We start from the raw sequence: 15,500 nt of genomic DNA, 5'->3' as shown, positions 1-15,500 counted from the left end.
CAAGATTAGAAAGTCTGCATCACCCCTGCTTTCATTACTCAGAAATACGAAATTTCAAGCTACATCAAGTCAATTTTTCCCTATAAGTAATAAAGATCACATCATAAAATAGAAAAAGTTCTAATATTCGTTAATTGTGGATGGGTGGCAGGAAGCAAACTTTGCTCGATACCGTTAGGAGTAAAAAGGTGGTCAGCACAATTGCCATCGTTTCCCACTTTAGGAAATCTGTCAAAGGAGCGGCCACTCAAATTAACCCCAGCGCTTCCATCGCAAGAAAGTAGTTGACACGTATTAAACTCGGTATACAAGTTCAAGAAAGAAGGCATCACGGAACTGTAAAGATACAACTCTCGCCAGAGTCACACTACGAAGGGGAAAAAAAAACCCCCACCAAAACCGCCGCAGCGCCCGACTCCGCCCACCACACCCGTCTCACGACTGCGCGCTATAATCACGTGATCACTCCATCCGGGACCCCGGCGCGTTCTCTTACTCTCCAAACATGGCGGCTTCGGGTGAGTGGCCAAGAGCGCAGTGGCGGCCGCGACCAGGGCTCGCAGTCTGCCGGTCGTCCCCAGTCTCCCCGCCACCGTCTGCCGAACGGGTGAGCGCCACTGGACGCTGCCCCGGCGGAGGGAGGAAAGGACGGGTGACGGCGTCGCAGATCAGGCCCCCCAGAAGCAGTGCAGCTTCCGACGTTCCAGAGGTGTGGGGTGGGGAAAGAGGAGGGGAGTCCTGGAAGCGGTTGGAGCCTATGCAGGTCGTAGCGGTGGCAATGGGAGGGCAGCCTGGAAACAGTCGGGGACCCAGAGTGTATTTGTTGGGGGGCCGCGTGCGGGGTTAGGAACCGCTTGGGTGCCGAACGCGGGAAGGAGAGCGATGAGGAATGATTCACAGTTGCGTCGCTCAGGTTTGTACGTCTTCATGCACTCTCGCTCGTCAACCTAGTACCGGCGCGTGCTCCTGGACACCACCCCCACCCCCACCCCGTTACCTTTTTATAGGGAAAGGAGCGCGCGCAGTACGCATGCTCGGACGGGAGGGGTGAGGGTGGGGAACGTGTGAGAAAGTGATACGAGGCACACGTGTGCTAAATGACACGCAGCGTGGGGTCCTGCTCTCTTCTACCCTTTCTGGGTAAGGGGGGATCATGTAGCCAAGCAGTGAATTCAGTTGTATGACAGTAGCTGGTAGTTATAGTAGCTGTATCAGATCGGCAGCGCCGAATGAATATGGTAGTGATAATGACTGAGTCTGGTTTGAGTCTGGAATTGGGGATGATCGTTTTGTTTGCACTTCGTAGAGTTTCTTAGTCATGAGTTGATGTGTCTTGCTGATTAAAGCTGCTTCTTTTATGATCAGTCGTAGAAACAGAGTATGACATTTAAGGGCCACCAAGCCTTTTACTTTGAGGTACATGCTTCAGAGATTCCAGTAAATAGGGGGGGAGGGGTCCATGCATTCGGTATCTTTTCTGTAAGAGAATATTTTGTTACTTCTGATCCTACTTTGAAATTTAATGTATCTTATTTTATAATTCTCTACTGAAAGGGTTGGATGTTTGGCATATTTATAGGTTTGAGGTACAGTAAAACCTTGGTTTGTGAGCATAATCGTTCCAGAAGCATGCTTTTAATCCAAAGCACTCCTATATCAAAGTGAATTTCCCCATAGGAAATACAAAATACTATACCTACTTGTATTGCAAGACCTTGCTCATTTAGAACAGTCACTGCACTCCTGCAGCATCAAAGAACCATCGGCTCAGTTGTGATGATGTGACACGTGTATACTGTATGTGCTCGTATTGCAAGACTTTGCTCATTTAGAACAGTCACTACACTCTTGCAGTATCAGAGAGAGAGAAGAACCATCGGCTCAGTTGTGGTGTGTGTATACTATATGTACTCGTATTGCAAGACTTTGCTTGTTTAGAACAGTCACTACACTCCCGCAGTATCAGAGAGAGAAGAACCATCAGCTCAGTTGTGATGATGTGATGCATGTATACTGTATGTACTCATATTGCAAGACTTTGCTTGATTAGAACAGTCATAGTAACATAGTAAATGATGGCAGATAAAGATCTGAATGGTCCATCCAGTCTGCTCATAAGTTATACTCATTAAAAAATATATGATTAGATTAGCATGTCTCTTCTTTGATATTTCTGGGTCGTAGACTGTAAGTCACTACACTCTTGCAGCATCAGAGAGAGAAGAACCATCGGTTCAGTTGTGATGTGTGTATACTGTATGTACTTGCATTGCAAGACATTGCTTATATTTAATAAAATGTTTTGCTTGTCTTGCAAAATGCTTGCAAACTAAGTTACTTGCAATCCAAGGTTTTACTGTATTTGAATCTCCCCTCACCTATCTGTTCTGCTCCACTAGATAGAAACAGGAAGGTCTCGTGTTTTGATGCTGACCATGCACCATTTTTTATACTGCTTCTAGTCATTCCTTTTTAGAGATTTCTAAAAGATTCAATTTAGTTTTCTTGCCTGTGAAAATGTTCTCTATAGCAGCAGTATTTTTTTTCTACTTATGCCAGTGGTCTTCATTACAAGGCTTGCGAGCCAATGGCTGCCCTCCAAGACCTCTGGGATAATCTGCGGAGCCTGTGCAAAATATCATCCTCCACCATTGGGATTTGGCACTTTTTTACTCTTTTTGTTTCAGTGTTGCAACTCTTTAGGACATGGGCAGCATGAATGAAGTAAACACGCTGCCTTCGGTGGCCCTGGAAACTCCCTTCACTACAGCTTTCTAATGCTGGGACAGGAAGCTGGAGCAAAGGGAAAGCTTCTGGGGCCGCCAAAGGCAGCATGTTTACTTCATGCTGCCCGCAGCCCAAAGAGTGCAGCGCTGTGAACAAAAAGGGTGAAAAAGTGCCAAATTCTGCAAAGGAGATGTCCAAGTTTCCAATATTATTTGATATATTAATTCAAAGTAATGTCAATGCGGTGTAACAATATAAGGAAATAAAATTAGAGAATGGAAGAGAGAGAAAACCAAAATGAGAAAAAGAGGAGCTACAATATGTGATAGGAAAGAAGTGCAAAGAAAAGAAGAAAAAAAAAATTAGTCTGTGTCTCACAACAAGAGTTCTATAATCTTATAAGGTTGTGTGTAAGTGAAGAGAAATTAGGTGTCATGCATTTTTGAAAAGGAAAGCTTTAAAATTGGCTTTAAATCTTTCTAGTGAGGTTTCCAGTTTTGAGTTCAGATGGCAGTTTGTTCCACAGCAAGGGACCAATGACTGAAAAGATGAAACATGTAAAGTTGTAAACAGTGTGTATAACTGTAGGAATTTCTTATAGATTTTGGGGGAAGGGGAGAGAAAGAAGGTGAGAGAGATGCCAAGGAAGGAGGAGAGACATATGCCAGACCACAGTAAGGGGGGGAAGGGAAGGAGGGGAGAGACACCAGAGCATGGGAAAAGGGGAAGGAGAGAGAGAGAGGAGATGGTGTGCATGGATAGAGAGGATGGACAAGGAGAGAGAGGGAGGAGATGGTGTGCATGGATAGAGAGGATGGACAAGGAGAGAGAGGGAGGAGATGGTGTGCATGGATAGAGAGGATGGGGAAGGAGAGAGGGAGGTGATGATGCACATGGATAGAGAGGATTGGGAAGGAGAGGGAGGTGATGGTGCGCATGGATAGAGAAGATGGTGAAGGAGAGAGAGGGAGAAGATGGTGTGCATGGATGGAGAGGATGGGAAGGGAAGGAGAGAGAGGAGATGGTGTGCATGGATGGAGAGGATGGGGCGGGAAGGAGAGAGGGAGGAGATGGTGTGCATGGATGGAAAGGAAGGGGGGAGAGGGAGTAGATGGTGTGCATGGATGGAAGGGAAGGGGAGAGGGATATGGGTGTGCATGGGTGGAAAGGATGGGAAGGGGAGAGAGGGAGGATATGGGTATGCATGCATGGAAAGGCTGGGAAGGGGAGACAAGGAGGAGATGAGTGCATGGATGGAGAGGATGGGAATGAGATAAAGGGAGGAGATGGTGTGCATGGATGGAGAGGATGGGGAGGAGATGTGCGCATTGATAGAGAGGATGGGGAAGGAGAGAGAGGGAGGTGATAATGCGCATGGATAGATAGGATGGGGAAGGAGAGAGAAGTGTGTAGACCAAAGGACTCAGGTATTGCACACTGCAAATAAAATCAATATAAAAAGCTCATCCTTCCAGCTTCCTGATGTAGCGTAGCGAAACACAGACTGTGTTGGAGCCGTGAACTGACCTTTTCAGATAAGTGGTCTACTGTTAAACAACTTTTGTAGAGCCATAACATTTGCCACTCCAGTAGAAGCAAGTATCCTTGCTCCATGCAATGTAAATTTCAAGCACCTTTCCAGCGACATTGTACCGCTGCTGTGGCGCCTTGCTGAAGAGCTTATGAGCACATTTAAATATTTAAAAGCCTTTAAATGTTATATAAAGATACTATTTGAGAAACTTGCTCAGTATTGATGAGAGGGGGGGTTTGTGTTTTGTTCTATTTTGAAAGTATAAGTGGACTGTAATTTAAAATCCCCAGTCTGTTTGGATCAAAGAGTGGATATAGGGCAGAAAGTGATGGAGAGAAAGACAGCAAATGGATAAGAAGCTCTAGGAAACTAGCATTAATAGCACAGACAGAAGCTGGTGTAGCCAGAGACTGGGAAAAGATGATTAGAAAAATAAAATCACCAAATAACAAAGGTAGGAAAAATGACTTTATTTTCAATTCAGGAATTGATATATGTCAATTTTGAGAATTTGCATCTGCTGTCTATTTTGCATTGTTCAGGAAGAAATGCATTTCTCTCTCTTTCTCTGGTGGTGTACTGCATGCAAAGTCTGGCATCATGGGTTTCATTTGTGTATATTAGGACTTAGTTTGTGGTCCTGTTTTTGCATAGGATTCATCTTTATTCTGCATTGTGTGACCAAGGCTAGGTGTTCTGGTAGGAATGAATGTTGATAAGCATTATTGGCATCATGGCCCCAAGTAGGAAGGTATTTTTCTGCTCTCTTTCAGCCCTTTTCGATCCAAAACAGCCCTCATTTAAAAATTAGTGAAGACCACTGCTTTATCTTAAGATGATCACTGTAAGATCCTTTTACTGCTTAGTAGGCAACATCTTGCATACAATATGCTTCCTTGATCTAGCACTTAAAGTGTTTATGCATTGAATGGTGCTTAGCTGATTAACCTGAACAGATGTTGGCTTGTACAGAAACACTATGGGGTAGATTTTCAGTTTGGCTGTTGTATAACTTTAAACTGATCCACTTAAATTTATGGGGATTTTCTGCCTGGTTATCATAATTTGAAAAGTACAATTTATCTATTTTTGTATAGGTATTTTTGTTATTTTTGTTTGTGTAGCACCACTTGGATAAGCTACCCATTTAGCTGTTTGAAAGGATATCTCTTCACCCATTTCTGGAATGCATCTCTAACGAGACTCTCTTTTGAGAAGCATTAGTTATCCCAGGACAATGAGGCAGCCTATTCTCACATATGGGTGATGTCATCAGCGGAGCCCGGATGCGGAAGCTTGCAAGCAGACTTGCTTGAAGAAACTCGAAGTTTAGAGTTGACTTCACCGTGCATGTGCGAGTGCCTTCCCGCCCAGCATAGGGCGCGTCTCCTCAGTTCTCAGTTTTCCGCAGAGCCGAGAAGTCCGTCTTTGACTCTCTGCGTTTAACTTCGTTACTTCGTGCCTTCTCCGAACCGCATTTTGTATTTTTTTCTTCACGAATTGCTGTTCTTTCTTTCTTTCTTTTATTTCTAGTTTAAAAAAATTTTTTTTAATCTTCCGTTTCGTCTCCCGGGGCAGACCGTTTGGCCGCAGCCCAAGGACTTCGATCTTGCGGCGGCTATTTTTCCTTCTATGTCCCGGCCTGTCACGAGCTTCAAGAAGTGTAGCCAGTACTAGCGTGCGATTTCCCTTACGGACCCACACCGTTGGTGCCTCAAGTGCCTTGGGCTGGAACATCACCTGAAGTCGTGCGAGCGCTGTGCTACTCTTCAACCTCGAGCCCTTAAACGTCGGCATGTTTTGGTGGAGAAACTGTTCGGGATTGATTCTTCCTCTGATCCCTCGACATCGAAGGAGCCCTCGGCCTCTCCTTCGACCGAGACTCCTCCTGCTTCTACTGCTTCCACCTCGAGCCTCATCAGACCTTCGTCGTTGCAGTGGCTCTCTCTTTGACGACACCTGCTTTATCTTCCCCTGTTTCCTCAGGTCAGAGAGCAGAAAGTTCCAGCGGTGGTGCTTAAAGTGCCTAAGACTTCCAAGTCGAAGCACATTTATACTGCCTCGGTGGAACCTCCAGCCAAAGCAGGACCCATCCTTGCCGGATCCATCCTTGCTGGCTTCTTTCCAGACCATGTTGGAGAAGCAATTCATTCAGTTCCTTATTAATATGGGACCGAAACTTCTTCCTCTCATCCAGCCTGGACATCATAAGCAGACTCCCACAAGGTCGAGCCGCTTCCTTTGCCTCAGTATGAGCTTACACACTCTTTGCAGGGAGCAGAGTCTCTGCGAGTATCTGGTCTGGCATCCAAGCACGTGAAGCAAGGAGCAGAATATTTGCAAGTGCCTCGGCAGGAATCCTCACACTCTATACAAGGAGCAGAGTCTTTGGGAGTGTATCGAGGTTCCTCCATCAAGCCTCTGGAGCTTCGATCTACAGCCTCCAGTCCTATCTATTCTTTGGTGGCATCGGCTGCTTCTGTCTCCGAGGTGAAGTATCCTTGATCTTCGAGATATGCTTCCAAGCACCGTTCTCACTAACGATTGAGGCCTTCATCGAGGCATACTTCCAGGCATAGTTCTTCTTCTAAAGAACGTCCCTCTTCAATTAAGCCTCGCTCTACTCCTACTTCGACTAGACCGCTGACTCCTCGCTCGAGGTCTCCACTTCCGAAACCTCGAGGATGCAGCGGTTTTGATTGCTTCGTCCAAGTCTCCATATTCTTTTGATGCTTTTTTTCCTGCCGAAGCTTCCACTTAGGCTTCGACTTAGGCTGCCTCGACATCCTCGTGTCCTTCTCGAGGCAAAGCATTGGCGGATCAGCTATCTTTCTCATCTTTTCTTCGTCAGATGGCTGTTGACTTGGATCTTCAATTAGATGCTGGTTCCAAATACTCTAAGGAGTACCTCAAAGTCATGCATTTCCCTCAACCTCCAGCAGAGTCACTTAAGCTTCCTCTTCACAAGCTTTTGTCTCAGACTTTTGGTCGATGCCTGGAGACCCCTTAATACCATACCGGCTGTTCCAGGAAAATTGGACTCTAGGTATAAAACTGTACATCGCAAAGGGTTTGACATCTTACAGTTATCTCATCAGTCCCTGCTGGTCGAGTCCTCCTTGAAGAGGTCCCATCCTTCCAAGGTTTATGCCACCATGCCTCCTGGAAGGAAAGGGAAAACTATGGACCAATTTGGGCATCGCATCTATCAAAATGCCATGATGTCCTCTAAAGTCCTCAATTATAATATTCATTTTATTACTTATTTTGAGTTCCTCATTTCTGTATTACCAAAATTCTTGACTTATTTGGATACTCAAAAGCACTTTGAATTTCTAGAAGTCCTTGCTTCTTTATCACAACTCCGATTACATCTCCCCCAATCATCTTATGATGCCTTTGAGTTGTCTGCCCGGGCAACTGCTTGTTCTGTAGCCATGCGTCACCTTGCCTGGCTTTGTACTATTGACATGGACCCTAATCTTCAGGATCGCTTAGCTAATATTCCTTGTGCAGGCAATGACCTCTTTGATGAATCTATCGAGGCAGCCATCAAGAAATTGTCTGAACATGAAAAATCCTTTGCTTCTATTGGCAAGCCAAAGCCAGCTCCTGCCAAACCTACATGCCCTGCTCCTATCTATCAACGGCGTTTTGCTCCGAGGACAGCTCCTTACAATCGCCCTCCTCTTAAAAAACAGCAGCCTCAGAAGCAACAAAAACCTCAACCTTCTGCTGCACCTAAGGCTACTCAGCCTTTTTGACTGTTTAAAACAGAGCATAACCTCCACCATTCTGACTCTGCCTTCTTTTCCCCCCTATAGGAGTCGTCTCCATCTTTTTTACCATTGATGGACGACAATTACATCCGACCTCTGGGTACTTACCATCATCAGGGAAGGATTCTCTCTTCATTTCTCTCAGGTTCCACCAGAGCTTCTTCCAAGAGAGTATCCTTCCAATCCTTCCCAGACCGCCCTTCTTCAGGAAGCTCAAGCTCTGCTTCGTCTCCATGCCATCGAACCAGTTCCTCTGGACCAGCATAACAGGGGGTTTTACTCCCATTACTTCCTTGTTCCGAAGAAGACTGGCGGCCCATTCTGGATCTCTGGGCTCTCAACAAATTTTTGGTCAAAGAAAAATTTTGAATGTTGTCCCTGGTATTTCTTTATCCCCTTCTCGAGCAGAACGACTGGTTATGCTCTCTGGATCTCAAGGAGGCCTATACTCACATTCCCATTCATCCGGCCTCCCGTCAATACCTCAGATTTCGGGTGGGGAATCTGCATTATCAATACAGAATGCTGCCTTTCGGCCTGGCTTCCTCTCCCAGAGTATTCACCAAGTGCCTGGTTGTGGTAGCAGCAGCTCTAAGGAACCATGGTCTTCAGGTATTTCCCTACCTCAACGACTGGCTCATCAAAGATTCAACATCTCAGGTGGTTATTGTAGCGACCTAACGGACTACCTGGTTCCTACAAAGTTTGGGATTCGAAATCAACTTTCCCAAATCCCATTTTCAGCCCTCACAAAATCTACAATTCATCGGAGCTGTTCTGGATACTATCCAACTCAGAGCATTCCTTGCACAACAACGTCTGGAAGCTCTTCTTCAATTCTGTCTTGCAATGTCTTCCCGCTCTTCCATCTCAGTGAGACACATGATGGTATTTCTGGGTCACATGGCCTCCACAGTACACGTGACTCCTTTTGCCAGACTTCACCTCAGAATTCCTCAGTGGACCCTTGCATTAATGGACGCAGGTTTGCGACCCACTTTCTCGACACATAACAGTCACTCCTTCTTTGAAGCAGTCTCTCCGTTGGTGGATGCACTCTTCCAATCTCTCCAGAGGCTTGCTTTTTCAAATGCCCTCCCCCCCAATCAGAAGGTCCTCAACAGATTCTACGACCTACGCTTGGGGCGCTCATCTCGATGGTCTCCGTACCCAAGGCCACTGGACCAGTATGGATCGTCGGTGTCGTATCAATCTATTGGAACTCAGAGCAATCCTCAAGGCTCTCAACGCTTTCTAACATCTTCACGACCAGGTAGTCCTCAATCGGATGGACAACCAAGTCACCATGTATTATATCAACAAACAGGGAGGGACGGGATCTGCCTCCCTTTGTCAAGAAGCTCTGAAGGTTTGGGACTGGGCAATCCGCCACAACACCTTCCTCAAAGCTGTCTATATCCAAGGGGTGAAAAATTGCTTGGCAGACCACTTGAGTCGTCTTCTGCAACCTCACGAATGGACTCTCCATTCCTCGCCTCTTCATCACATTTTTTCACAGTGGGGAACACCTCAGATAGACCTCTTTGCAGCTCTCCACAACTACAAACTGCCGCAGTTCTGCTCCAGAATATACTCTCCTCATTGCCTCGTGGCAAATGCTTTTCTCCTGGAATGGACAAATCTCTTCTTCTATGCATTCCCTACATTCCCTCTCATTCTCAAGACTCTGGTCAAGTTAAAGTATGATCATGCCACCATGATTCTGATTGCTCCTCGGTGGCCGAGACAACCTTGGTATTCCCTTCTACTTCAACTTAGCAGCAGGGAGCCATACCTTCTACCAGTTTTTCCATCTCTGCTTACACAGAGTCGGGGATCTCTGCTTCATCTCAACCTGCAGTCTCTACACCTGACAGCTTGGTACCTCTCAACTTGACTCCTCTGCAGTTTTCTCAACCTGTCAGAAACATTTTGGAGGCTTCTAAGAAACCTACCACTAGACAATGCTATCACCAAAAATGGACTAGATTTTCTCATGATAAGGAGCCCCAACATTCCTCCTTATCTTCTATTTTGGATTATCTTTTGCACTTATCGACTTCTGGCCTCAAGTCTACATTGATCCGAGTCCATCTCAGTGCAATTGCAGCTTTTCATCAGCCTATCAAAGGGAAACCCCTCTCTGCTCATCCGGTGGTTTCCAGATTCATGAAAGTACTTTTCAATGTCAAACCTCCTCGCAAACCGCCTCCTATGGTTTGGGACCTCAATGTTGTCCTTGCTCAACCGATGAAGCCTCCATTTGAACCAATTGACAAGGCTCACCTAAAGTATCTCACTTGGAAAGTGGTCTTTCTCATTGCCCTCACTTCTGCTCGACGAGTCAGTGAGCTGCAAGCTTTAGTTGCTGATCCACCTTTCACAGTATTTCATCACGACAAGGTGGTCCTTCGCACTCATTCTAAATTCCTCCCTAAAGTGGTCTCGGAATTTCATCTCAACCAATCCATTGTTCTTCCAGTCTTCTTTCCAAAGCCTCATTCTCATCATGGAGAAATAGCTCTTCATACTATGGGCTGTAAACATGCTTTGGCCTTCTATCTGGAACGCACCAAATCACACAGAACTGCTCCTCAACTTTTTGTCTCCTTCGATCCCAATTAGTTGGGACATCCTATCTCTAAGCGTACCATCTCCACTGGATGGCTGCTTGTATCTCATTCTGCTATGCCCAGGCTGGATTACCCCTATACAGTAGAGTCACAGCCCATAAAGTTAGAGCAATGGCAGCTTCAGTAGCTTTCCTCAGATCTACACCTATTGAGGAAATTTGCAAGGCTGCTACTTGGTCCTCGGTTCATACTTTCACTTCTCAGTATTGTTTGGATACTTTCTCCAGACGGGATGGACAGTTTGGCCAAACAGTATTACAAAATTTATTCTCTTAAGTTGCCAACACTCCCACCATCCCATTTTGGTTAGCTTGGAGGTCACCCATATGTGAGAATAGGCTGCCTGCTTGTCCTGGGATAAAGCAGTTTCTTACCGTAACAGGTGTTATCCAGGGATAGCAGGCAGCTATTCTCACAACCCACCCACCTCCCCTGATTGGCTTCTCTGCTAGCTATCTGAACTGAGGAGATGCGCCATACGCTGGGCGGGAAGGCACTCGCGCATGCACGGTGCGGTCGACTCGAAACTTCGAGTTTCTTCAAGCAAGTCTGCTTGCGAGCTTCCGCATCTGGGCTGCGCTGATGACGTCACCCATATGTGAGAATAGCTGCCTGCTGTCCATGGTTAATACCTGTTACGGTAAGTAACTGTGCTTTTTGGCCTAGCCATTGAAAGGGGCAGAGTTATTTGTATAAATGATCTGGATTTTGCAGATGTCATAATTTGAGAGACATGTGTTTTGGGAAAACAAGATAAATGTTTTGAGAAGAAAACTACCCCTGCTTTTGCAATTGCATCTGATGAGCAAACTGAGTATTAATATATTTTTGGTTGGATATGGGTGGTTTATAATACAGTACTGTACTGTAAAACCTTGGTCCACCCTCAGTGCTGGAAATACTGAGATTTTCAGAGAGCAATTAAAATACATCTCCAGTGCCCTAGCATATTCATTTATTTACAAATGCCATATCTGAAGAAGTGGCTTGTATGGCTTGGAAAGTATGTATCCTCCAGTGTTGGGTGTTTGAGGAAGGTATGTTCTTTTATTGAAAAGTACTAAAACTATATTCTTTTGGGTTGTTAGACATGTTCTAATTTTTGGCATAGGGCAAAAAAAGATGTTATAGTATGCATGGAATGCTAATACATTTAGAGCAGGCTTGTCCAGCCTGTGGGCTAGAACTTAGCTCGCCAGCCTTAGCTTTTTGGCCCACAGAAGCTCTGATGTCCTTGACTATGCTTCGATGATCCTCTTTCCTTGCCGTGAGTGGTCCAAGAAAGCCCCATGAAATCCTCTTGAGATTCCTGCTGCTATGCAGTGACTGGTCTAACCAGGAGCATGAGCTTGCATGATGCCACAAGTTGATGCTGGTACCATGGGAGGAGAGTAAGAAAAACAAACAAACATAGAACAGGGCTATGCTAGATTAGGAGAAAGAGTGAGCAAGGCATGGCAATAGTGAATAAGGAGGTGGGGGATAGAAACAGGTGATGCTGAATGGACTGGAGAGACAGCAGAGAGGAGAGATAGGCAGGGCAATGCTGAATTGTGCAGTGCATGTGTGTGTGTGTGTGTGTGTGTGTGTAGGGGGGTAGAGAGACAGAGACGGACAGTGTTGGCTGGGGAAAGAAGGAGAGACAGAGAAGATGCTGTATGGCAAGGGGGAAAGAGACAGAGGGGAAAACAGGAAGAGGGCTTGGGAGAGATTGTGAGTGTTTGTGCATGTGTCTTTATCCTCTATATGTTATGAAATATTAAATGTGGCTCCTGATAATAAAAAAAAAATGGACAAGCCTGATTTAGAGGTTCATTTTTAAATCACATAAACTTACAAAGTTACATATGTTACCATGTAACTTTGTAAGTCTGTGCACTTTAAAAATTAACACCTTAATATTCTAACTGAATGTCTTCAAATGGTGAACACTTGGCAACTTTTTGAATGTACTGTCCAAGTTTCATTTGATAAATAACCTCAAGTATGCTGTATAGATGATTTGTACTTATTCTGCCTAAAAGAGCAGACAGATGTTGAATGTTACTAACTCCTCCATAATTATTGTACTACAGATGGACTTAACATAGAAACATAGAAAAAAGCAACAGAAAAGGGCTATAGCCCACCAAGTCTGCCCATTCCAAGTATCCCCTCCCCTGAATTTACTCCCTTAAAGATCCCATGTGAGTATCCCATTTTCTCTTAAAATCCGTCACGCTGCTGGCCTTTATCACCTGGAGTGGGAGTCTGTTCCAATGATCCACTACTCTTTCGGTGAAGAAGTACTTCCTGGAGTCGCCATGAAACTTCCCTCCCCTGATTTTCAGCGGATGCCCTCTGGTGGTCGAGGGTCCCATGAGCCTGAAGATATCATCTTCTGACTCAATGCGTCCCGTGATGTACTTATATGTTTCAATCATATCTCCCCGTTCTCTTCTTTCCTCAAGTGAGTACAGCCGCAATTTTTTAAATCTTTCTTCATACGTGAGATCCTTGAGCCCCAAGACCATCCTGGTGGCCGTTCGCTGAACCGACTCGATCCTCAGCACGTCCTTTCGGTAGTGTGGTCTCCAAAACTGAACACAGTACTCCAAGTGAGGCCTCACCATGGCTCTGTACAACGGCATCATAACTTCAGGTCTCCTGCTGACGAAACCTCTGCGGATACACCCCATCATTTTTTTAAATTGACTTCATATTTTAAATTGAGAGAGCAACACTAGCTGCATCAGAACTTTTATTTTCTTTCTTTATTTAGAAAACTCATTCTGCTTAAACCCTAAACAGTTTACAAAAGTATGCTGTACATGCAAATTAAAACAACAAAATTGCACGTCAAACACACCCATCATTCCAGTACACTGCCAAATATAGCAAATACTGTCAGGATACTGGTAACTGATCAGGATACTGGTAATGGCTCATAATGCTATCCATAAATGTGCCAATCTAGCAAAAAGCTCTAATAAGTGGGTCTTCAACAATTTTTAAATGTTCTCAAATTGCTAAACAGTCTCAAGATTCCTGGCAAAGCATTCCACAAATGTGGACCAACAGAAGAGATTGCAGATACTTGAGTTGTCACACAGTTTACCTTTCTGTATATCTTAATGGACAATCTCATAGCAGTTCTGAACATAAACATCTATTAGGCATCTATATCTTCAAACATTGAGATACGAGGGCAAATTAAAAATTAAAGGCAATTGTTAAATTAAACGTGATAAACGGAACAGAACTAGCGAAATGCAACAAATATACTCATTCATTGTCTGTTGGATAATTCTTCCACACACAGTGCAGCACTCACTCAGCCTTTAGTCATGTGGCAGCCACAAGGTCAGAAACATGGACATTCCATTGCAAGATTGTACCATCAAAGAACAACGTGCAGTATTGTGTGTTTCTTTGGGCAGAGAGTGAAACCTGTGGAAACTCACTGTCAGAAATTGACTCTGTATGGTCATAGCACCATGAATCAATGAAAAATTTAAAGTGGGAAAAACAGGTGTAATTGAAAAAGGTCATTCTGGTTGCCCATCAACATTGCGCACACAAGAGCACATTGACAGGGTGGAAGCCTTGATTAGAGAAGACCAACGGATAACGTGCCAGTTGGCTGCAAATGTGGATATCAGCTATGGATCTGCATTTGCCATAATACATGATGAGTTGGGATACAGGAAAGTGTGCCCAATGTGTTCCCAAACAGCTTACTGATCTGCACAAGCAACAGCGTGTGGAGGTTGTGACCCAGTTCCTGAGATGGTATGAAGAAGATCTGAGTATTCTGGAGAGAATTGTCAACGGCGATGAGACATGATAAAGTAAAGGAAGGGGTGCTTACTTGGCTTTGGAAGCAGCTGAAAAACTTCTCTGCAGGAATGCAGAAGGTAGTTGAACAACAACAAATGTGTTGTCTTGCATGGGGACTATGTGGAAAAGTGATATGTTCAATTGCTCAGTTACTTCTATGAAAGCTGTTAAATGTACTTTGCCTTTACTTTTTGATTTACACTCATAAATACCACAGGGGATGAATATAAACAGCCTGATGAATAAAGAAACTTTTCTGATCTCGTCCAGCTATGTACCCAACGTAAAGTTGTTGTAATCAGGAAGTTAAACCGTTAACTTGCTAACACACAAGCAGAATGCCCTTATAATCTTCTGAATTATGCTTTATTGAAAGAATATAGCAATTATACTCAGACATGACATATAGGGTTGGGGAAGCAGAACCCACGGTGAGAGGAGTTAGGAGTCGAAAGCCTTGAACACTGCCAGAGACGGACCCTGCCGTAGAGATTTGGGCAGCTTGTTTCAAGCATATGGTGCAGCAAGGTAGAAGGAACGGAGTCTGGAGTTGGCAGTTGAAGAGAAGGTCACAGATAGGAGGGACTTGCCAGCTAGAGAATGACACGGGGGAAAATTCTGTCCCTGTCACTGCCCCGTCCCCGGACCACTGTCCCCTTCACCGCCCCGTCCCCGCAGCATCCACCCTTCCCTCTCTCCACCTCACCGCCCTTCAGCGGCCTGAGAATCTTCCTCCCTCCCCCTTGTGCCGATTTTGAGCATTGTTTCAAGCACATTTTACCCAAGAAAAGGCTTTTAAGAAAGGGCGAATGGACAAACAATATTGTTTGAAATGTAACACTACAGTTATTTTTTTACCATTCTTTTGAGCAAGTGGCCTAGTTATAGCTGCTACCTCAGCATCCAGAGGATGTGGGATCAAATTGATTTAACTTGAAGATGGTATATGGGATCAAAAAGGGGACCAAAAGGGGAACAATCCACTGAAAAAACAAAATTTGGGGCTTT

The 15,500-nt window shown here is 44.8% G+C and overlaps 1 protein-coding gene across 5 annotated transcripts in view; it reads left to right on the top strand.

Annotated features, from left to right (window-relative positions):
- The first annotated feature begins 404 nt into the window (after window positions 1-404).
- Window positions 405-15,500, top strand: part of EIF4B (eukaryotic translation initiation factor 4B) — a 246,767-nt gene continuing 231,671 nt past the window's right edge. For 3 of the 5 annotated variants that reach the window (XM_033936329.1, XM_033936326.1, XM_033936325.1), the window contains exon 1: window positions 1,067-1,140. In XM_033936329.1, coding sequence (XP_033792220.1) covers window positions 1,098-1,140 — 43 coding nt within the window. In that variant the 5' untranslated portion in view covers window positions 1,067-1,097. Of the gene's footprint in view, window positions 519-867; window positions 914-1,066; window positions 1,141-15,500 lie in introns of those variants that run through there. The other 2 variants (XM_033936328.1, XM_033936327.1) reach the window with 2 other exon arrangements.

Source organism: Geotrypetes seraphini, chromosome 3, assembly GCF_902459505.1.
Source record: "Geotrypetes seraphini chromosome 3, aGeoSer1.1, whole genome shotgun sequence".
Taxonomy (NCBI): Eukaryota; Metazoa; Chordata; class Amphibia; order Gymnophiona; family Dermophiidae; genus Geotrypetes; species Geotrypetes seraphini.
Note: the sequence above shows the minus strand (reverse complement) of the source record. Positions and strands in the feature narration are given on the sequence as shown.